Source organism: Arctopsyche grandis, chromosome 13 (genome assembly GCF_051622035.1).
Source record: "Arctopsyche grandis isolate Sample6627 chromosome 13, ASM5162203v2, whole genome shotgun sequence".
NCBI classification, from domain to species: Eukaryota; Metazoa; Arthropoda; class Insecta; order Trichoptera; family Hydropsychidae; genus Arctopsyche; species Arctopsyche grandis.
In genome coordinates this window covers 12,270,111-12,296,619 of record NC_135367.1, presented here as the reverse complement: position 1 = coordinate 12,296,619, position 26,509 = coordinate 12,270,111, and the positions used below count along the sequence as shown (strand labels likewise).

The 26,509-nt window shown below is 34.4% G+C and overlaps 1 protein-coding gene across 4 annotated transcripts in view; it reads right to left on the bottom strand.

Annotated features, from left to right (window-relative positions):
• The window catches only part of LOC143921067 (uncharacterized), a 54,746-nt gene that overhangs the window by 13,509 nt on the left and 14,728 nt on the right, over nt 1-26,509 (bottom strand). For 3 of the 4 annotated variants that reach the window (XM_077444189.1, XM_077444188.1, XM_077444191.1), the window contains exon 2: nt 20,680-20,809. In XM_077444189.1, the coding sequence (XP_077300315.1) occupies nt 20,680-20,809 (130 nt within the window). Of the gene's footprint in view, nt 1-6,116; nt 6,126-20,679; nt 20,810-26,509 lie in introns of all 4 variants that reach the window. The other variant, XM_077444190.1, reaches the window with a different exon arrangement.

Below are 26,509 nucleotides of genomic sequence, written 5' to 3'. Positions count from 1 at the left end.
CCTAACAATAGAGGGGTTGCGGGTTCAAGCCCGGTATATAATTTGTGACTCCAAGTCGATTGTTTCCTTTCAGAGTATGCTAATTTATCTGATTTCATTGTTAAAACGTTTCCTACCGAATTGGCCACCTACCCCTCATTTGTCACCTACAGTGTAAGTATGGCCAACTTTGACCTTGGGTGTCACTTTGGGGCAATCCCGTATCAACACGGCAAAAATAAATTTTAAAAATATGTATGTAAATAGTTCGTTAGGTTCTGCGTTTTACTCAACACTAACCTAGCAGAATCATAAAATCGATGTTAAAATTAGGGAGCACCCACTAGTCCCAATCCATTGTCTGAAAACGTATCCGATTCATTGAATGCAAAGGATCATTGGACAACACACATCAAGTCAAACTCGTTAAGCATATCCTGTCACAGAATGTATACTGACACCGCCAAAAGCATCTTGGCAAATGTGGGGTACGGCATGGTATGCCAATTAGTTCCGATGGTTGGCAGGTCGCCCGGTGTGAAAAGTCGGTCACGGACGAGAGGAGGGTTCGCATGCAGATTCTGTTTGCCGTTAAATTTTTGGACATGCAGCACACGGCTCTTCCTTGAACTGTTGTTGCAGACGTCCTACCATACAGTCTGCGTCTTGGAACGAAGAATGGTCGGGGTGTCGGAATGCGGCACGCAAATATGCAAGTAGCTAGTCGACACGGAAACCGGTTCCAGAAGTGGTACGCGAGCTGCTTCGAAAACCACTGCAAAACCAAAGTGATTCATCTGCTTCTTCGAACCTCTCTCAGCTGAATGACATGGGAGAGATGATGATGCTCCGAGAACCCACTTTTGAACAACCTTCACCGTCGTAGCTTTCTTCGATGATGGAGTGCATGCGATAGGCGTATTTAGCAGACGCGTGATTCAGATCCAGAATTCGTCAAATTCTCATCTTGAGCTATGTACTTACGTCACTTGTGTATATTGATAGAGTATGTATATACATATACAAGCCAGACAGACAGCCAAGTGGCACCAAAATTAAGAGTGACCCATGTGGACAAAAAATAAATTTAGAAAAAAATCCCTAGGGCGCAACACAGTAGTAGGTACGCGACAAGTGTTTTTTTTTCCAGAAAGTTTTGCACGTTTAAAAAACGCAAGTACGCCTAATCTATGTATGATATAGCAACCAGGTCAAAACTCACCCTCGAAAGTGTTTTCGGTGATAATTTATCCTTATACTGACATTGTAGGTTTGACAGTGATCAATAATAGATGAAGAAATGTAGGATAAACTTCTCGAAATAATAAGATTATAGGATTTAAAAATGACCGCCGGGCCGCCGTTACATATAAATCCTCCTCTACGCTCAAACAAATTTATTTTCATTATAAATAAATAACCAATGTAAAATAAATATATCAGCATAGATGTATATACTTAAGTACAGATCAGCTGTTATTGAATGAAAATATTCTGGTACGATTGAAAAACCTTACAAGTTGAACTACGTTTGCTACTAAAAATGTCAAAAAAATAACACCACTTCAAACAGAACCATCTGCTTGCCAAGTTTTTCCAACTTCATATGTGCCCTTATCAAAAGCAAAACACATCAATTTTGAAACGGTTAAAACTAAAAGCTATAAAACATGAGCCACAAACGGATACTTCTTACTTAAAAAAAAAATCAGCAAATATATACGTTTAGAGATAAAATAAAAACGAGTCGAAAATAATTAACATCAAGATCAATGAACCACCATCAAAATCATAAAAAAAAAAAATAATATATGTAATATTCGTTGTACATATATCCGGATAACTGTAACCAAACATAGCACACGAATTATAAACTATATCAATATACTTGACACAGTACTTCACATTGAAATGTGAAACATAAACAAAATGGAGTTCGATGACCCTTAATAAGTAATTCTAACACATCTTACCGTTCTAAGTGACACACCTACTCTATCAAAAAAATAAGCATCAATACATGCATGTAGATAAATGTCGGCTACATTTGATATTGAAATGATGCACCGCGATATCGAGTAAAACTTTCATTCAATAGGGCGAAAGTGTGTCGAATTCCGAACTTTGCAAGGAAAAGGCGAAAGCGAATGATTGAAAATGGCGTTGACCGTTATCAACATTGGCCTAAAGAAAAGCAGGTGGAAAAACTTTTCACAATGGTCGTGATGTCATCGAGAATTCATGGGGGCGGTCAAGGTCGTTCTTTTTTTTTTAGCCGAGACAATTCCGCATTCGAGACCCAAAACAAAAAAAATCACAAAGCCTTGGAGATTAATTAAGCACTTTAAGAAACTGGTAGGTTGAAACTCATTGATAGACATCCTGTCATTATTAGAAGTAGAACTTGCATAATCTCAATTAATCCGTACTTAAAAGTCTGAGTTGGTAGGGCATTGGACTCGTTAGTTGAAGGTTCGTAGTTCAATTTTCGATTGCTCCTGACAATTTTTGGATTTTATTAAATTACAATTAATTAAGATACCGTCAGTTTAAAAATCTGTCCAGTCAAACTCAAGTCTGTGATTGTGGCGTACTTAATTGAATTACACTACAGCTGATATTGGATATGAACTTTCACTCTGTGACATTGATAAGTATCAATAGTGAAGATCAATTATATAGTTCACAATCATAACAGATCAAAAAGATCGAAATAGTATCCAGAAGACGAGAATATATCGTTATTTGTCCCACGATGGATTCGGCTCAGATTAGCCGCATCCATCGATTAACATACTTGAAATCAAAAGAATGACTTCCAAAAAGCAACAGGAAGCTACTTGAAAACGTTCTTATTTATGCACTCTAATATGAAAAGCAATTAGTCTTTCAAGAAGTGAAAAAGCGATTCTCCAAATAATTGATACTCAATTAATAACACTTTCAAAGAAGGCCCTTAACTGACAGTCTGTATGTTTGACCTCATATACTCTTCATATCTTCAAAGAAAAGATAATACGCACAAAAATGTATCTGTTTTGAAGTGATTAACGTCAAAATGTATAAAGTAGAAGCGGATGACATCAAACGACTCGGAAGCATTGACATTCAATGCGTTCCAAAGCACATCTCAGAACTATCAGTTCAATTCAGTTCCCTTTTTAGGTTTTTGAACGTTATTTAATTTATAGTTTTAGATCATTGTGGCATTACAGAAAGAACCTAATGCGCCACAATGGCCTACATAAGAAAAAAAATAATACATAGAATAAAAACAAATAAAAGGCCAAAGCAGAAAAATACGACAAAAAAATAGTACATAAAAAAATGAACATAAGGAAAAAATAATAAAATAAAATTTATAATATAATATATGACAAAACATCCCTGCGAAGCCCAAATGGAAGAGAGAAGATCAAAATTCCACCCATACATAACATTCAATTATGAAAATAATTATGAGCGCAGGCTACCAGACAAATAGGTTCAAATAATATCTGATAATCGACGCTCACTAATGTGGTGAATATCGCAGTCAGGCAGAGCAGCAACGATTTCATTGAGAAGTTGAATAGCTCTTGGAATATGAGTCATTCGAAAAAGCACTGTGCGAGCAGGAGGTACAACCATCAAATGATGATGTCTACCACGCAATTTTTAGGGACATACAGTCCCAACTGTTCCAACAACGACGGGAATGACATATTACCACGTAGAAGCAGAAGAACAAAACGAATTAATGAGAAATTTCTCCGTAGTTCAAGGGAATTATACCCAAGCATGCCCAAAAGGAAAGGAGTAGGGTAGAGACATGGGTAATACCCACACTCTTTCATATATTTGAAACGAAGAAATGCTTCTAATATAAATATTCCTGCTTCTATTGATTCCGAAAATGCATAGATATAAATTCCATAGTAACCATCCCAAAGTAAACCATTGAATTGTAAGAATATATAAGTGTTGGCCGATGATCGATATGACCCAAAACTACAAAAGATCTTTTGCATATGCTATCTACATACAAATACATACGTGTTTCTTGTTGTGAATCTTATCGAGAAAGAGGTTTGCTTTGACGGAAATAGATTACATGCAGGAATTTTGATCATACTGTAATATTTTCGTATGTTTATAATATGACGTTTATTATAGATGATTCGTTATTATTAGCATTTTGAATTTTATACACCAAATACAAATGGGAAAAAGTTTTGTAAAAATTTACATGTTTTCTTCTGAAATGAATTATGAAGATAAATAAATGTATAGAAGATCCACATAGATCACTTTCTATTTTTGTTTAGAATATCTATAGCTTAAAAAAGCATTACATATTATGGTAGAAATTTTCCTTGCAGGTTTAGCACTATCTGATGTAACCCAAAATATTTTTTGCAACATCTTGGTATTGCGAAAGTTAACCGAACACATGTTTATTCCACTGACAACGAATTGAATTGGCAGAAAAGTATGTATTTATCTGAACTAAGTCTATTGCAAAGTATAGGAAAAATGTAGAGGTGAGTAAGATTCATTGTGTATGCAAAAGATAACTTTTAATGTATTTATGTATATATATTTCAGAAGACATTACTATGATTTCAATGTGAATTCAAACATCCATGCATCATATATATTTGAAAAATTTCAGAACTTCATTCAATACACCCAAATCCACAATGAAAATTCACACAATCGCAACACACTTGGAAAATGCGCAGAAACGAAAATTTAAAATGCAAATGCATGCATACTACATACATATAATAGTTATTTGCGATACGAAAACAAATGCATACCAGCCGAGGCGAGTGCGATTTGAGAACGAGATCGTTACACAAGACCGCGAAATAGATTCCAGAAGTTACAAAATTAATCAAACGCGTTGCACAACGGCCATTTTCGACACGTGGTCCATCCATTCCGATCGACAGAACCCATAAAAATGATCACTGTGGAGAAATTGTTGAACGACGCAAACTTCCTTCGAACAGTTTAATACGATTTTGGTAAGAAATTAGAAGACTATTTTCAAATGATAGTTGACGATATCCATCTTACGTAATAAATACAACAATAAATAGCTTGGTCGAACGAGCTGACTGCACCTTAGCACTCGCTGGCGATGTATTTTACCGTTGTTTGACCGCGCCTCTCTTACTACTACTATAATATTACAACAGACTACGACTGATCAAACGCATGCCACACGCGCTTACATCAGTTTTACATCAATTTAATAAAATATTCCTTTGAAAAGCATGAGCGATTTAGACTTGTGCTAAATCGTCAACAAATCTTCAGGAATATCAATTTTATTTGCCTACTTCAGTTCGTATTTATAGAAAGGGGAGTATTCATTCAGTTCCATGACATTCGTTCAATTAAATATGTAGATCTTTTTCCTATGCTTTAAACACAAACAAAATAAGACAATATTATAAATACTAACAAGAAAAACAATGTCTAAAATAGATGATTGCTAGATCAGTAGCTTTTAAAATTGACTTCCGATGTACTGTGAACAGTAAAAAGCTTTTAAAAATCGAAATTAAATTCATTCAATGATTAGATTGGGAAGTAGACGCGTCGATTGATTGAATGCTTCGACTATAATAAGTGTCGTGATTGAAACACGGACTGATGATGTGATGCTCTTTAATTAGAATGATTTTTTCAAGACGAAGTGCTCTTCAGGGCATATCAATCAAGCAAGCAAAATTCACTCAGTATTTATGGATATAATCAGTGACTACTCGTGGCTTGAAATCATAGGGATGCTGCCTACGACTAGCGTCCAATAGAGATATCGTGATTGAATCAAACTTCGTCAAACGACCAAATCGTTTGCAAGCTAAGAAGAGGTTAGTAATAATCGTAAGTGAAGTATAAAAGAGGTGTGTAAATATAACACCACCCAAAGGCTTACAATTTAGCACTACACCAATATGGTATTCAACTCTAAAACAACTGTCACTCAAATTTAAAGATATTTTAAGACTGAACGAATTAGACATTGATGTATAATACAAACAGATGGGCCCTGACGTGTGATTTTGGTCGGAGATCTTGTCTTCACTAACTGAGGGGTGCGGGGGGTTTAACTAGAAGGGAAGTTGGTTTTTTTTACCTACTAAGAGAAACTGTGCATGCGCCATGTATTTTGCATGCGCCAAAAGGGAGACCAGTATAAGACGTGAGGGCGGATCTATTGTATTATACATCAATGGAATTAGACCAATTTAAAAGTCGAAAATAAAATCAAATTAAATTTTTCAACAAATATGTATGTCCATTGAGTGTTCTGTCTACTTTACAATTATTTAAAAACTGAACGTACCTACACACTTCCGAACCATTAACTGCATTCCGTTGCACAACAACACACCCACATTTACGTACAATTAGTAGTCTACGATCAAGTTCCGATACAAATTCCATCATTCGAGAAATGACTATAATTTTGAGCGGTTCCACGCATTCATTGTGACACTATCGTCCTTGAGGGAATGCACCACACCTTGAGTTTCCTCTCTGTTATTTTGTATAATCATCATCATCACGATCAAGATGTTCCGGTGAGGTAATTAACGGCACAGAACTCGTTGCATCACATTTCATCCGGTCTGGTCGGTTCGATATGCTAAGGAAATTTCACTATTATATTATATGTACACTTTGTGCTATTTAAAATGATACAAGTCGTTTTAGAAATTAAGGTAATGCTACCGTAATAGCCTGAGTGAATAATTGAATGGGTACGTCAGCATGCGTGAATTATACATATTATATTATTAGTGGTGAGTCAAGGCAAAATGCGAACAATGCTGATTAAAATTTATAATTGTACTAAATTAATATGATGATGGAATTGTTTATTATCTGCTAAGTTTAAACGATGATCGAACATTATTTCGATAACTACCTTTTACATTATACATGTACATAAATTAATTAATCATATAAAAAGGAATTATTCATTCAACCTATATAAAATCGATATATTCATATATCTAATAAAATAATAGGTTTATTTATTTATTCAAATAGCAAAACTGCTGTTTAACAAACAATTAGCCGATTTATATTAGAATCAATGAAAATTGTATGTGAACTTATCAAATAATAAGTATGTACATACATACATGTTCAAAAACCGTTACACAAAAAGCTTCTGCGGTTTAATTTTTGCCTTTTTCCAGTGTTCTTAATTGAATTTGCTTATAAACACAAAAATTGAGACCATATTGTTTGGACAATTTGATAAAGAAAACTAATATATATTATATTTAAAAAGTCAAAATGAGATCAAACAAAATCATCGGAACAAATAAATGAACCAAGTTACAAAATTTACAACTAGGGCAGTCTCTCTGTAGCTTTTCAACTGATTGATACATAACATGAGCTTTTCAACTGATCGATACATAACTTTAGGACAATACATATTGAAGTCTGCATATATCATTATCGTGATCATCATCATTGACAGCCATTAAATTAATTATATTACATTACCATCAGTGGTGTAGTGCTAAATAAAAAAAACCAGGTCGGTGTTTAATTTTTATGACCCCCCCCCCCCTACTTTTTTCCTTACTAAAAAAAAGTTGTATCCTAAAATTGGTAGTTGAAATATTTATAACAAAAAATCAAATAATAATTAACAAATATTCTTACTTGTTGAAATTATGATGTATTTTTTTATATTTTATATAAACTTCCATAATGCACCCTCTTCAACATCTTTGATTTTTAAAAACTATCAAATTTTTACATGTGAATTTATAGATTCATTTAAGCTGAGTTCCCTCATTTTATCTATCCTCAAGTGCGTATGGTCAATAGTTCAAATCATGTTTTCTTTTGGGTGGTTTTAGATAAAAAAAAGTTCTTTAAGTCCTTTAAGTTTTGAATGTGCTCAGATTACTTTTCGATTGTGGTCATCGAGTGTTAGAACGAGAGTCTACTGACAATATTTGAAATGCAAAATTTTATATGAAATTTTAGTCAAAATATTTTTTAATTGTACTCTAAAAACAATGTTTATATCAATCAAAGTACCAGGGCGGCGACCTGGCTCAAAGAGAAGTACCAAGTCGGCAACCTGGCCCGACTACACCACTGATTTCCATCCACTGCTGGATGAAGGCCTCTCAAGCACGCTTCCATTCATCTCTGTTTTGGGCAACTCTCATCCTTCTCATCCCAGACATACATATTTCTAATTACATTCACTCATCTCCGCTGTGACCTTCCTTTCATCCTTTTGCACTCTCTTGGATATCATTTGAGCAATTTTTTCGTCCATCTATCACAAGTTCTTCTAACGACGTGAACCGCCCATTGCCATTTCAATATGTTTACTCTCCATTTTACCAATTATCCATATCATACTTCTCACCTACGTATTGCATTTTCTATCTATCTTCGTCATGTCAAGCATACAGCGTTTCATACTTCGCATATACATATATATAAACGCAGCACATACATATCTGCAAATATGTACAGAACTTTTTTTTTGAAAAGCAAATGAACAACAATAGTAATTCATTACAAACGGGATCAACTTTTAAGATCCTCCATCCCAAGTCTAATAGTAAATCAGCAATTACTACAAAACCAGTTTATAAGAAAGTTACAAGTACAATTACTTTCACGTAAACGTTTAAAACAACAAATTTAATTACAGCATATAATCAGCTTGTAATTGAATACAAGATACATGATTGCAATAATATGCGTTTATCATTATACAGCCGAACCCATGCCAGGATACAGTCGAGATTTTCGGCTATTTTTCACGGCACATACATACGTTACATACATTTTGGCACCGTACGAAAAGTCGTTCGATATGCACTCGTCAATGCATTTTGCGAGATCGACGCTTTTGAACCACAAACGGCATTCCTTCGGCGACGCCTACTTTCTATTTCCCACGACCTGACGAAACGTGAACATGCTGCGATATTGTTTCATATTTCCCAGTCGAATGGGTCGATTTCGTTATGGCAATCGCGAACTAAATCGAGCGACGACGAACAATGAACGCCCTGCCGAGCGCGAAAAGAAAGTGACCCACGGTTGACGACACCTGCCCAAAACACTCGTAGCCAATATGTATCACGCGAACTATTTTCAGATTCGACATCCTTTCCCACCGAATGCAACATTGTTTTCGCCTAAAATATTATAGCTTTGAATCGACTTCGTCATATTTTCTGTGCGTAAATGAGATTATCAAAATCATTGATACGATATAGGAAACATAGAGATGTATGAAATTGTGTATTTGGGCGAATGGACGCTGTTCATATCCAAAATTCCACTTTGCACGAAGAAAAAGATCTACGATCAATGTGTCTTGTCAGCTATCACGTATGAATGCGAAACTTAGACAAACACCGGAATGCTACATAAAATTAAATATATTAAATGATTCGAAGAAGTATGAAACGCTGTATGCTCGTTATGACTAGTGGGCGGCGTTCGGACGGTGCTTTATGCACAAAAAATGGTTCACTATTTTCGACCATGTTTTTTTTACTATCTTGCTTTCTACGGTAATAAAGGTCTATTTTTATTTAATGAACACCAAGCCAACGCCCAAGTCTAATCATAATTATACTACGCAGGGTGATTAAGGCATTGGAAAAAAAATACACATTCCAAACAGAGCTGAAAGCAAGAAAGGATTTCAACGAAGTTAACAATAGCAAAACCTATTTACGAAAATCCCTATCCGATGTCTAGTCATAACGAGGGGAGATAGAAAATCGAATATGTAGGTGAAAAGTGTGATAAGAAAAGTTGATATAGTGGGGAGCATGAATGGGCGGGTCATATAGCTTGAAGAAAGGACGAAAGAAGTGGTCGTATGGTACCCGAGAGAATGCAAAATGGTGCAAGGAAGACCACAGAGGAGATGGGTAAAAAATAAAAATGTGTGGGATGAAATTGAGAATGAGAATTGCTCAAAGCAGGGCCGAATGGAAGCGTATTGGAAGAGTGGATAATGAATGGCTGTATATCATGATGATGATGTAGAAATGAGATTGACTTGATAACTTATAATTGTAAATTACTCGATACCACAAAAAAATTTGACAAAGAATACAAAGTATGTACTTACTATAAACTTGATATAAAATATACATATGTATATGTATACAGCCATGGCCAAGAGTCTGAAGCACCCTATTTTTTTGTTGATATTTTTGAAATAGGACATTTTACAAACGCTTGATCAGGATCAGGTAGTTGTAACACATATTCCGATAATATGAAACGGTAAAAATCCATTTTTTTTTTGCTTATGTGGATGAAAGCGAGCATTTCTGTACTTTGGCTCATACTAGCGAAAGCTGTCGTGGTAGTTTGTCGTGTTGTAAATTTTGACGATTTGTGTATATTCACCAAATTTTTTTTTGTTTTTTTTTAATCAAATTTATCATCAAATTTAATTAAAATGTCACAAAATCGCGTATTGGAACAATGGTTACTAGCAAATATTGTGTTATTGCACTCTCAAGGCATAAGCCAATTAAAAATTGCCCAGAAAATGAATTGTTCGCGTGGAGAAGTTCAAAGCACGCTAAAAAGCTTTAGGGAAACTGAATCTAACACATCCAAATCCAGATCAGGAGGAAAACGGGCTACAACAGTTCAAGAAGACCGCAATTTGGTTCGTCTATCGTTAAAAAACCGGAAAATGACCCAAAATTTCAGCAAGGACAGCGAGAATGAGGCTTGTAAGAATAGATCACATTTCTGATTTGCAAGGATGGAATCTGATAATCAATGAAGGATTGCGAGGATTGAAATCAATAAATCAATTGCATTGTAGCTAATGTGCATATACATACATAAGTTTACCGTAAAACCACTGTATTATACCAAATGCAAATTTCTCTAATGAATAAATCCAACGATAAAATTTGTATACGAACGATTCGACCCAATTTAGAAACGGATAAAACACGTCAATAAAAAATGCACTTTTCACATACAGATAAATACATAACTTGCCTTTAAAATTAACGAACGAAATTTTCACAGGTAATTACAGGTGTAGAGAGAAGAGCACGCCAGTTACCTACTCGCATAGAGGAAAAGTTAGCCGGCGGCAGTAATACGACGAGTCATCAATATCGCCACCATCATCATCATCATCATCATCACAGCAGTCGTCCATCCGCATAGAAAGAGATTTCGTAACCTACAATTATCACTATCTACATGCATATGTACATATGTATGTATGCACTTTCGAAACGTTTAAACGTAAACCACGCATATTTGAAATTTGAAGAATTTTCAATGTCAATTTTACATTACGTCACACCATAGTATGTACATCCGCGTTAAGTATATCCAATCTGTAATAACCCAGATGCAAAATGGCAGACGGCCAAATCGAATGCATTGAATTTACATTTGAGAATAAATAAAAAAAAAATCTGAAACATTTTTCCGATGTAAAAGTAACTGTTATTATTATTAACGTGGCTATTAGCGAACATGGCCGGCTAATGTTTTCCCGATGGCCAAATCTCGGTCGACGTGCGGTGCCTTCGCAATTATCCATACCCGTTATCGAGAAGATCAAATTCACACACAGTGTGTTACAAATGATAAATTGGCGATTTACTAGGTTATAGTTAACCCTTTCCGGTCGTCAACCGGTGGTTAGGCTAGCATTGTTCACCACTTTGTATATCGGAATACGATATTGTGAATTTGCAAGCGTTTTGCATATTTAGATGTATAGATGTATATCAGCAAAGATGATTGTCGATCACCACAAACAGCATCATGAATATTTTTTTTATAATGTAAAAAAATTTAAACTCATCAGTACGTAATAGCATATTATTAATGCTGGATATATGTACGTATTATATTTGTAATGGTTTAGTTTTCATTGTTAAAAAGTTTAATTTGAATGTTTTTATATACGTACATACATTTCGATTGACTGTCATTTACACAATTGTCAAGTACAAACAAACATACCAAAGTTCAACATAATAAATCAAACAATTAGAATTTTAAGCCGCAAAAAGTCCAAATCATGGTCAGTCTATCAGCACACTGAGTTTGCAATACAATTCAAATATAAATGAATTTCGATGTTAATACGTACGTACTTTATATGATGATCTAATTGAGGGATTGTTTAATTTGATATCGTAACGTGTTATATTATTATTCATTTCATTTTATTATTATTCATTATTTTTTATGTATTATTTTTCTTTTGTTTTCTGTTTTTAATTTTATCATGTTTTTCTGCTTTTGCATTTTTGCTTTTTATTTTATGTATTTTATTTTTGGTTTTCTTTATCAAATATAGGCCATTGTGGCGCATTAGGTTCTTCCTTTAATGCCACAATGGTCCAAAACTAACTATAAATAAATAAAATTATATTTGTTTTTGATTATTTGTTTTATATTTATGCTATTTTTGTTTTTTATTATATTTTATTTTCTTATCATTTTTTTTTCTTTTGGTGTTTAGCCATCGTGACGACTTGAAACTTCTCTGTAATGTCACTATGGCAAAATTGTAATAAATACACAAATAAAAAAGATCGGCGTGAAAAATGTGAGTTTTTGATTTAATTTAAAAAGAAAAAGTGGTGTTATGACAGGATTTAAGATAAAGCCCAAAGAGAGGTAAACTGCTTGTGTTATTTTAAATAGTTTTGCACATAAAGGTAAGCACACACTCAAAAGTGCGGCACGAGTTGTTTTCGTAGACTGTCAGAAGCGTATCTTCATTCAACATTAATTCGTACAATCTTATTATTTTGATAACGTATCTTATATTTATTTAAATAAAGGAAACACTATTATCGATCACTGTCAAATATGTATGTCAAAACAAGGATAAAATATCACTGAAAACACTTCAGGTGGTGAGGTTTGCGAAGGGACGCGACGGTAAAGATTTAGTGTACTAGCGTTTTTTTTAATAGTCTCAACTACACCCCATTTTCGTAAATGGGGAAAAGCGTGCGAAGAAAGCCATCACGGCGATAGCCATCAGTCAAAATCAAAAAGGTCGTACGAAATCGGTCGTGGAAACGTCGCTCGACACTGTTGACTGTTGCGAAACGAATTTCTTCGGTGTAGATTAGCCATTATGTTTGCAAGTGAAAATAATCGCACGCAGATAACGTCCATTTTCTATCCAATTACGTAGAGCACAATAGAAAGTCGACAAAACGCAGTACTTGTTTCACTAATTTCAACAACGTTAAAAAATTATCCATAGACTTCCCAGCACTGATAATACTCGACTAAGTGGCGTCCGGTCTAAACCCTCAAAAAAGTCAACCAATTCACAGCTTTCATCACAGCACTGCCTGGGTCGTCGTTGACATTTAAAATCACATATAAAAAGAATTGACAGTGACAGCACAACCCATAAATTAAAACCATCTTACATCTAAATAAGAATTCAATTAGCATAAAAACTAACCAACACCTTATATGGAACAAGAAGTCCTATCCGTGAATCTGTATCTACATATGTATAATATGTAGGTACATATAAAAAATAAATAATATAAGATACGTATTCCTGATGAGCATTATATGCGATATACTATCCTACGCAGTACAATAAAATAATTACAAAATAATAGCTAATTAAATAAATAGAAGCTTTTCAAACCACGAAATAAGAGATGAAACTCAAAATTACAACCACGGAATTGGGACGAAGGACTCGAGCATACATTAGAAATCGGCATATATGTACATACATTAGAAGACAAGTTAAGTTAAAATTAAGTCACTTGTAAATGGCAGCCTTTATTTGGCGCGCTCTCTCAATTAGGTTTATATACAATAATTCTTATAATTATTGGCAAGACGTCTGCATGAATTATATGTACCTTAAATGAAAGGAAAATAAGCAGACATGTTTTTGTAATTATTTTTTAATAATAAAAAACAATTTTCTCCTACTCGACAAATGTTCAAAAACTTATCGTGCCTCTAGTATTTTTTTTTTATTCTGATACAGATGCTAGTATTTAATTTCATTAGATTGAATGAACATTAGAAGAAAAAAAAATTGATACTAACATATAACTATTAACTTATGCAACAATTTCATAACTATATTTCTAAAAAAAATCTTAAGAATGAAATAAAAAAAAAAAAGAGACTTTGTACTAAAACATGTACGGCTTAAAATGTTCTAAATTATATCATCCCGTTTAAAGCTTTGCACTTCATAGCACAATGTATATGATATTTGGATAAAAAAATTGAACGTACTGTATTGTTTAGTTAACTTCACAACTACCCAAAGATATACATATTTTCTAGGAATCGAATTTTGTTTTGGAACCTGGCATAATACAGAAGATCGTACGGCAGAAAAAAAAATCCCCATCCACCGATAAAAAATTGCGCCAAAAGGTGATTTTTTTATTTGAAAATTGCTCTGATGACTTCAGAAGCTCTATTCTGTATGAATTATTACAACAAAAATACATTTTCGTACTTTAAGAATCATATAATTTAATAAGGATTTTTTTGCCGTTCGCACTGTACGTGATTTCAATTTAATCTCATAAGATCATTAAGTAAAATTAGCTATTTTTCGCATTAATATATATCACGAATCCCCGCAGGACATCATTACTTTTTGACAATTTAATTAGAGGTCTCACTTGATACACGAATGTTCATTGAGAATATCAACGATCTCGACCAGACGACCTCGACTACTGCCAAAAAGCAAACAAAGTTTCCGGGTCCACCTCTTCAACCATATCTAGTTCTAATTCAATACCCATAAACATTCTCAATACGGTTTTTTGCATTTACATTCGCTTCGGTTTATTCACATCTTAGCTACACCTGGATAGCGACATTGCTTACATTATACACATGTACGTACATGTATCATACACAGTATATGCACATTGCTTAAGTTTGATTATTATAATGTCAAGTAAAATAATTTTATAAAATTATCGCAAATCTATAAACATTTACTATCGCACAATGCTTAGGGACAACATTATATATGCCATTTTAAGAATGAATGAAAATTATTAAAACTTAACACAATCCGTTGAAGGATCAGCAACACATTTATTTTCAACTTATAAACAAATTTAAATCGACAAATCCAGGAAAATTTACTTGGAAGACAAGCAAAAAAAAATACGTCATAGTCGATACGAGTGATGTCACGGCTGATGCCAGTAAATTCACGGCCAATCTGCTACCAATCTTAAATTATCTCTACAAATAAATCATTTAACTTTCGATAGCATTGAGGAAAGAAGATATACGGAAATTTTAAATGAAACTTATTTTTATTTGTTTATTTTTAATTTACATTTTCCCTTTTTAAAGTTGCCCCTGAGCGACACCTATGGTATTAAACTTGTGCATATATAAATTTATAGATTATAAATTTTGAAATCATATTCAAATAGTGTGACATAATGGGTAGGATGGTTTTGTCAATTTGATGAGGAACCGTTATAACAAGGAAAAAAAATCAGATAAATCGGCAAACTCTAATAGGAAACTACTGACTTCGAGTCACAAATATTCAAGTCTGACTAGTAGTACTACAGAAATACTTCCGGATAAATTATTTTCAATCGCGGTCAAATATTTGTTCCCGGACTTGAACCAGGGAACGTCTCGGTGGTTAGCATTAACGCTGAGCTATTTAAAATAACCAATAATTTACGTCAATACATTCCAAATTCTGAATGAAAATGGTTCTTATAAATCTTGTCTCCATTTTTATTAGACAAACACTCAACACTCACACTTTTATTTTTTGTTTAAAAAAAAAAACAAAAAAAAAAATGTATATTTTATTCACGAATAAGGCGATTCAATATACCGTTGTACACATTATAAATATTTTATGCAATTCCGAAAATTTATTTGAATTTTAATTGGATTTATTTCAATGACCAAACAAAATCTTCACATACCGGCTCCGAAAGTTGAACGACACATTCGAATTGAAATTACGCGATACAAAAATTACAATCTCGTTTGTACGATGGTTAATAAACAAAAAGCGAGATCATTAATCAAACGCTTAACTGTGAATCTCTCCTAAGAGAGAGAGAGAGAGAGAGGGGGAGAGACTCGCCTGCCATATGTTTTACTTTTAATTATTTAATACATAATAATAAATATAATACAAACGTAAGTAAGTAATCGGTTTTGTACTACAGTAGTATTGATGCTATTAAAAGCGAATCAACAATAAAAATCAACGTGAAATGATTTTATTTCGATATTAAACACACACACACGTAGGTATGTCGGTGTGCAGCAACCATTATGATGTCAGCGATCATCGATTCAATTCGAGGCGTGGTGAATAACAATCGAATGGACATTTATTCAAACGCAATCACGATTTTTTCGTACGCGGCGTGACTTTTGTGACGGCCGTGTAGTGCGTTACGCGAAAGGACAAATGTGCCGGATAGGATGTCCTATCCTAGACACGGATCGACAATGGAATATCGATAAGCAACGCGGTCAACCTGTCGAATGTTGTCCGAGATACATATCATGCTAAAACCTCGACCAGTAAGCATATGTATACACTGGCTGTGACATCGCCAAGAACTAAATGTCAGTAGTCTTTGGACGAAAAGTTCCCCGTGTGACGAAAAATCCATCAAAGCTGAATTCAGCGATGTCGCAACTTTGATTTCGAATTATTAATCGACTTTTTCCGAATTTATACTGGATTCGTAATTTTCAAACATCAACCGTTTTGCAAAAGCCAACCAATGTAGTAAATTTACCAAGAGTCACACCCAGACAGTGGAAATATGCATTTCAAAAAAACAAGAAACAACCAGAAAGATACTGAGTCACAATAAAACATGTTTTAAATGAATGACGTTTCGCAAAACTTTTTCCATATTCTTTTAAAAAACAGTCAATGAGAATATAAATCAGAGCCGTAGTAGAGTGGTTAATAAAAAGAACACGACTCAAACTCCGACTTTTGAATGTCAATTTTTTTTTCCTATAATACATATGTAGAAGTATGGAATGATGTATGCACGGCTTAACAGAATACTTTGATGATAATTATGACAAGGGTAGTTGACATAGTGGAGAGTGAAGAGGTTGAAATGGCAATGAAAGGGTCACATGGCTAGAATAATGGACGAAAGGTGGGCAAGAGAAGTTTTGAAATGGTACCCGAAGGAATATAAAAAAGTAAAAGGAAGATGGGTGGATGAAATTATAAAAATGTGTGGGGCGAGATGGATGAGAGTTGCACGAAACAGAGACGGATGGACGCGTATCGGAGAGGCCTTCATTCAGCAGTGGATAGTTAATGACTGAAATGATGATGATACATACATACATAGGTACATATTACATTGAAAACAACACAGTGCACTATATTGCATACTAGTAGGGAAACATTATTAATAGATAATAATTCGCGAATTAAAAGATCTGTACTTGTACAGAGTGGTGAGCTGAAGTAAATTATAAACTTTTTTTTTAATATTTCACATTTATAGATAATAAAACTAATAAAATATATGCATTTAGCATAATTGTCAAATATCGAGCATTTCCTGAATTTGGACTAAACAAGAGAAAAAGACAAATATAGAAACACTGCTATATGGGCGAAATGGCATCAGGTCTATATGGGCGAAAACACACAACGATGAACGTGGCACATGGTTTTTTTTAGATTACTTTAAACATGCGATGAAATATGGAATGACTTGCACACATTCATGGAACGCCCAGCACACAGCGTTCCAAAATCAACTCCCTTGTGTTTTTTCGGTAAAATTATATACTTGCATTTATCCTTGCTTGACAGTGATCGATGACAGTGTATCCCATATTTGATGAAATGTAGGAGACCCCCCACAGCGGTGAGCCAAGCACACGACATGCGGTTCTTCCCTGTGTGATTTCGCCCTGTATCTCGTTTGCGACGAGACAATCTCGTCGCAAACATGTGCCAACATTTTCATAATTCAATATTCACAGACATTATTAATTAAATCACAAAAATAAATAAATGCGATTTGAAATCGAAACCAGAATCGCTCGAATTTAAACGACTCCTACTCCGAATCAAGAGAAGACAAGCCACACCATCACTACATCAATACCTACTAAAAAGTATTATATTGATAAGTCCATGTGGACCAGTGAGCTGAAATTCAAAATTCAAAAGCTGAAATTCAAAGCGATGCATATCCAAATATTCAAGCGTGATTTTAAAAAAAAAGCTTACAATAAATCTTAACCAAACAAGACCGCTTATTACATTCAGAATAGATAGTAATCGGATCGATACGATCAACACGGTCAGGTGCCATTGAAGAATGTGTGTTATGGGTCAAATTAAAGTGAAAATCGTGCAACACATACCCACCTATAATATAATAATAATAAGTGTCCAATATAATACGGTCGAGCTGAAAGTGGACACACCGTTATACATATCTAGTTTGCAACAAAGCCTCTGAAAAGTTATCGACCTTACATACTAACGTCACACGAAATGAATGTCGTGCGTGTGGGTGAGTCGTTGAACGAAACCCACCCACCTATCTGAAGGTATATATGTATGTACATAAGTAAGTGATTAAAAATTCAAATTGAAATAAATGGTGCTTATTTGGTGTGTTTTCAAACAAAACCGTCGGGTATGCCGGAGTGAAAGTGAATCTATGTAAAAGAAAACGGAGTAGTATAATAAAAACAAAACAACAACAAAAATGAAGAAGAGGTATAATTTCATCGGAGTGAGCAACCGAAACCATCGATCGTATCTGAAACAATCGTACGAGGAGAAATCTTCAATCTGTACCGCTGCCGCTTGGTGTATGGCCAGATCAACGGTTTCCCATTCTCGACTATTCAATACCATCACTCCAAGTTTTATGACAATCATTATCCGATTTCTTAGACATTAAGGTGGTTTCACCATTTTCGAAATCAGGGAGACCTGATAGTATTAATACTTCGGGATCGTAAACAACAATACCAACTTGCAGAAATATAAAAATCATTATACATTATTTAGATATATTGTTTTAATTTGTAAAGAATACCGATTTCATTTGTAAGAATAGATTGACCATTGTATATAAAAAAACAGTATTATTCTTCCAAAAGATATAATCACATATTTTGAGAACGACATTTGAGGTTCACTATATCATATATCTAAAAAGACATACATACGTATGTACATATGTATATCGATTCCCCGAAGAGGAGAAATCGAGGAAAGAATCGATGAATCCGAATAACAATACCGTAAGTGGAACGGCAACCATGACAGGTGAGCGTGTTATGAATGACGTAACATATCAAAATATACACGTGCTGATGAAAATATATACCTACTGAAAATTATTCGATTTTGACGTTTGTGCGTGTCACATACGATTCTAGCGATCTCGCGGAAAACGCTACCTACCATTTTTGGACCACGAAGACTCAATTTCCCAAATGTACATATATATAAATAAATGTAAACCAATGTAAAAAACTAGATTAAAATAACACTAAAAACGACAGACAGAGCAATTCAACGTGAAAAAAATGTACGTATGTATGTATGCATGTAGGTAGATTGATTGAACTACTAACTAAATCGAACGACAGACATTGAGGACAGCGTCAACGGTTAATTATTCAGACATTGTTGCCACGAAGCAGGCAAAACTTCAACCTGACCATGGAGTATAATGGCATGGTTTTTCTGGGAAAATTGCGCCCACGATGGACGATCGCCTGCCAACAGATCGACGAACCAAGTCAGCACCGGATCGACCGGTTCGTCATAAGCACGTCACAGCTGCCTTCCAGTATCAACCAGTGAATCGACAATCTTTCAAATAAAACCCATCCACCAATACCATCTAAGTAGTAATTATAATTTGAAAACGTTAAAAATCGCAGAGAAAGTGAATAAACCAAATCTAAAGGATATTAAGCGGAAAAAATAGTTCAAAGCGATTATCGTCGAAATTTAGATTTACAAGTAGAGAGCGTGAAAAAATACACGACGCTCAAACTATCATGGTAAAAATGGAAAAATCAATCGTTCGGTTACGACCTTTGACGAGTGAAGGCGAAATGTCTAAAATTTCTCCTCCCACGCAATATTATTATTACAGTAGGAAGTCATATGCGGAATTGTTCTATGAATAAGCACTTAAAAATGCTACCGCAAAACCGCATTATTTTTATACTCTTGTCAAATGTAATTAAACGTAATACTCATTTCCCGAATACATAGGTACATACCTACAGATTATTCATTAAAACTCGTCATAGTATAGATAATACATTTAATTTAATAAAATCATATCAGATATGTGTAGGTATATAATGTATACATACGTATAATATTAGCAAATATATCCAGCACCGCACAGGTTCTAATTAAGATTTCCAACTTTTACTCAACTAATAAATATTGTTCATTTTGAGAGATAGACGCAGCCGTATTCTGATATATTTTCAGAGACCAATTTTTGGACACACGGTATAAGAGAAGACGAAAATTTGCAACTTTTTGCGGATCGATTGCGTGAAAGCAATAATTCCTCGCACTGAATAAAGGTTCCCTATTGTAAAGTTTCCTATTCAAGATTTAAATACACGATAGAAACTCACCACCAGGTGGCCTTTCTTTAGGGTAGCATATCCTGAAGAGTCCTCTGGTCCTCGTGAAGTAATAATATTTGGCATTGAGGTTATCCAGCAGATTCTGCGAATTCGCATCGTTGTGCTTCGCCGCATAGCTCTGAAAAAAAAAATACAATAAATAAATTATATATAAAAGTGTACAGCAGTTAACATAATTTACAAGTCATTATGGCACTTTTCTCAGCGTATCCAATCTATCAATGCGATCTTGATAGAAAAAAAACAACACAAAATTCGAAAACGAAAATCTAGCAGAGGTGGGAAATGACCCCAACAATGAACAAAAGGAGAAATTGCGCAACGCACTTAGTATAGCATTTGAAAAATGTTCAGAACGACTGGATCAAATTCTTTACAAACGAGTGCTAAATATTCATCAACGCAAACACTAGTGTCGACTCTCGATTTCAAAACTGAATATCAAAGTGTAAAATCGGGGTTGGGCGTATGATACGACTTATGAGCATTTCATTCCGTGCACGAAAAATACTTTAATGTTACGCAGCCGCAATAATTTATAATTAATTCGTAATAAATACGTATGCAATCGCGTTACAGAACTTTTGCATTATTTATGAATCGAGAGCTGCTTTTGTCACATTTTATTCATTCGAGTAGATGCATATTCCACCAATGTTATATTTTATTGGTCCACCAATAAAAAATAAATATACTCATACAATAATTGTATACGTACAAGTCTTGTGTCTATGAACAAAAAAAGGATTCAACTTAAGGCAGTTGAAAAAAATAAGCCACACTAAAACACCGGATAAATATCTACATTGTTATACAAATTTGACGACAAAAATATAAATAATGAGATTATTGCAATCTAATAATACAAACAACGGTAAGTAAATCGTAGAAAAATGCTAATACAATATTCGTGAAATTGTATACAACACACATAATATTCAACATCGGATTCCGAATGGAAAGGGTTAAAAACGTTAGTTTTTTATTAATGCGAAAAAGTTGCTCACACACACGTACGAAATGTACATATTTATAAAAGAACGACTGAAACGTGTTTGGATGATGATATTAGTATTTCAAGGTGATTAATTTTTTTTGTGAGATCGAAACGTGTATAATAGAGCAACAAACGCTTAGCTGTCATTTCGTATAGGTTGTCAGAATAGAATTGAACGATCGCTAAATTAAAAATTTCTTACACAAATATCTATCGGTATTTTTTCGTCACAATGATTTTTATATCGAAGAATGATATGTGGATATTACGAAATGAAACATTCCATAACACAAAATGGACGATCGGTTTTTTTAATGGGTAATCGAATACATTCCATATCATATTTCACGGTAGAACGGCTTCTAATGTCGTAATTGAAGGTCTTCCTTCCGAAAAGGGAATCTTGTGAGAAAGAAATTCGTATCTTGCCTAACCGCTCGTTTGAATCTCCCGACAGAAAATTGTATAGAAAAAATATGATGCGGTCAAATTTATTTTATTTAGCGCAATGCCCGTTGACGTTCAAGACATAATTTGAACGCTTCGAAAATGGATCATAAGTTTTGGAAACTCCAAGTAGCCGTGCGATTAGATAAATATCATACAATATGCAAAGCACGTTGATCGTATCAGAAATAAAACCACCAATATTTCGGATAATTAATAAAATATTCATACATATAAATCACTACAAAGCATGACGAATAAAATGCATTAGCTTTTATATGAAAATTACAAGTGAATCAGCCGAAAAACCGGCAAAATTCTAAAAGTATTACGGTAATTACACACTCACTTGAAATACCTAGCTTACTTATTAATGATGCTAATTTTCTAAATAAATTCCTATGTTCAAACGTCAAGTGTCATGCGGCGGGTTAAGAGTCTAATATTAAAAAATAAAAGTACTTTCCCAAAATAAAATTAGTAAAAATTGCTTAAATTCGTTTAGAATCTTACGGAATGATTCGGTACCATCATAGATAGATACACAAGGAAGAAACAGGGTCATAATCAAGGCATCGATCTACGGGTGAATCATTCCAAACAGGTGAAAGATCACCAAATTGGATAATACACCAACACGTTAAAGGTCGCACTTATGTACAATCGTATACAGTAAGTAAATTGGCAACGGTTTCTCTTGACAATCCGTTTGTTTTTCGCAATAAAACGAGTGGACGTATTTTGAACGTACACACACACACAGAGTGGCCCCGAAGACAATGAAAGGTTTCGCATTCCTTTTCGGCCTCGTGACCGATTACAATAAACTGTTATTCCGATCGAATTATAAACATATAATATTCCGGTTGGAAGCTAACCTCTACTTATTTAGGTATGTACATATGTACACAAGATGCGTTATAAAAATATCATAAGCAAACCACAAAACAATCCAGAAGAACAGGTTGCATAGTTTGGGAGCCCGTATCATGCATAAAGTAACCCACAGAATTCTAAATTACAATCGAGCATGTAATTTTTATATTATTTACTAAAACGGTCTTCTTTCCCATTTCGGATGACTTGAATGCGATTTGGTAAATTAAAAAAAAAAAATAACGAAAATTTATAGAAATGTTCAATGAAGCTAAAACGACTTATTTCATATCGATTTTTGCTCTTGAGATGTCATCATTGTTCAGTCAAATATGAAGGAAGTAATCATTGTTTTCACAATGTTTGATGTCAATGATCCTTAAAGAGATCGCGTGACTATTCACATAATATATGTATTAAAGAAGTCCACGTAAAAAATGGGAGATTAAACTTTCGACCTTGAATTAACAACGAAAATATCGTCACTGAATTATTTAACATTTTCATCTAAGCCGTGTCTAGGATCCTATCTAATGTTGAATCTATTCGGTTTATTTCAGTAAAAAAGTATGGACAGTAAGAAATACCGCACGCCATTTGGTGTTGACATCTCTTGTAAAAAATAAAAATATTTACAAGAATCATATAATATGTAAGTAGAACGCATACGACAAGAACAATACTAAAAATAATGAAAAGAAATACTATATCGTTGCTGATTTTCACTATTTAAATATATTATCAATAAATCGGATGGAACAATATTCGTACAATCGTTTAGAAATCAGTCAACGGTTGCTCTTATTTTAGAACGGTCTGTACGCGGCGAGAAGAGATCGCAGCCAGTTGTAACAGGTATTTTTACCTGAGTCTCTTTTCAACAGACCGCAACTACCTGATTTACACAGCACTTCCTCTCATCGTGACTATGAAATGAAAAAAATAAAAAGGAACACTCATCTCAAAAACGACGTCAATTGTCAACTCGCTCGTGCATTGAAATTTTGTGACGTGAAGAAAACCATAAAACCATTTCTACAACATATTACTATGCGTAGTTTCGGTAGTACATATGTACATACTATGTATTAGTTAACAGTATAGATAACGTTCTAAATCCAGCACAATTCAAAACTGAGTTCATTCAAATGACGTTCATCACGAATACCGAAAGCTTAGTAATCTAAGCGTGCATCATATTCAGTTGATATTACATATTTATTATGTATATTTTTAAAACGCTCAAAACTATGAGTAATGCATCAAACAAAATAAGGAAGCATACAAATCAATCTCATCAGTACAAGAGCCGACTGACAAATTTCGGAATGCTGTGTTAGCAGAAGATTACTTACTGTAAAGTTTCACATACATCCTAATGAAGACCCAATTTTCAACTCATAAATTATACACGCATGCTTATTATGACATCATCGCAATAACTTTTACCTCAGTATAATCGACAGGAAGTGTTATCATTATAATATACAAGTATGTATCCGATGCGCCACGACTCTACTTCTCGCACGTAAAAAATGCACTTATTATAAACATGCCAATAAGTATGTATGTACGTCTATAACGTGAGGTAACGGATCGCGTAAGAAGTGCATGGCGCGTGCACTTCTCTCATGTGTGTTGCACTCGATGCGCACAATGTTCTTCTCTCGTCTATTGTGTTTTGTCTTCGTTTGGACTTGTGTAACTTAATAGACTTGACCTTCCGTTTAACCGGTTACTCGGACTAATTTTACGCAGTGATAATATTATATACATACGGTACAAGTAAATGTCACTACGGAATCATTATCAAGTCACGCAATTGAGTCATTTTGGGTGGGTATATTACGGAGCATTTGGTGATACGGAAGAACGTTGAACTCGAGCAACAAATCGACGTTAGAAATTAAATTTATTACGGAAGATATCGACAAACCAATGATAGGCGTACTTTCGGTCACTCAGAATGCAAGTATAACCATTTCAACTCACCTAATAAAAAAATAATTCACACATTATACGGTATTGAAAACTAAAAACACGTTTAAAGCGTAGAAAATTATGATGGGCTGTGAATAAAGTTCAACAAAATATGAAAGAACAGAAATTTAAATTAAATCATGTTGCAATGTTATGACGTTCAACTCATTCAGTTGATACCGTTCAGCTTAAAAAAATAGAAGTTTTCCATCTTCACACATTACTTATGAATCTGGATCTCCGATATGTAGCGTTGAATGAAGCAGAGGAAGAGGAAGATCCTCAACAAGATGGAGGGACCATGTCAGGGCTGCCACTGGGAAGATTGAAGTTGAGTGACTGCGATTTGCGGGTTGCCGAGAGGGCTGGACGACCATGACGGGTTTGCATTATCAAAGTCCAGAAAACGGAAAAGTCGCGACCTACACGCACGAAGAAAGCGACGAAGAAGAATAGCTTCAACGAAACCATCTTCAAAGAAGACAGCTTCAACGAAACCATCACAAATCGCTTCCTCTCCACAGACCAATCGGAAATCACCGTAGGATGTAAAACCATAATATAAAAATGTTATATCACTGACGAGTGAGTACATATGTACAAATGTTCCAGTATTGCACTCAAAGCAGAAGTACATGTTATGCAAATATTTGTATTTTGTTCCGCAAAAGAATAACAATTGCAGCGACTCGGCCGTATCAAAGTCGACCTTGCGAATATTTTACACAAACAATGATGAACGCCAGGCGGCGCTAGATTCGCCACGGATGACGAGGGAGACGAACGATGATTCTTCGCGAGACAAAAGGAGGAAGCACGCGCGATCAGACGACACCGTGTCGCGGAAGACTAGGCTCATCATCATTATCATAGAAAACAAACGTACAATATTGTTTGTGCATAAACTGTGACCGACGAGACATCTGTATGTAGGCATCATTTCCAAATCGTAAATTAATACACCTAAATAAATGGTAATGCAGTAGGATGTATGTACTTTCAAATTTTAGCGTGGCTCGTTTGATTTCTAAGTTCAATGATAAACATTGTCACGTTTTCGTATCTTTCAATGACAACGCGGAGACGATTTCACTGCAATTGTGAAATTTAAACGATGATAAAAAAACGAGATAAAAACAAAATAATAATCACCGGTGACACAAACGAGCGGTCAAGCGAAAAACCTGCGTTTGGATGACCGGCGCAAAAATACGCAGAGATGATTGCAATTATTTAACGACGGAGCATAAAATAATAAACCGCAAGTAAGCATCAATCTGAAATTTAATTTGTACGATATGAAATTGCTCAATTAATTTCCGAGTCAAGGGAACTCCAACGTACACAATTACGTCGACTTATCTGAAACGAATATGTACATTCATGCATACATACATACATATGCACCTACCACACATGCATGTAAATGGACAAAAAGCGTCAATTATTTACTATTCAGCCAACAATTGAAGAAAGTTTCCAACATTACATACATACGTAGGTAGGTATAGGTAAATA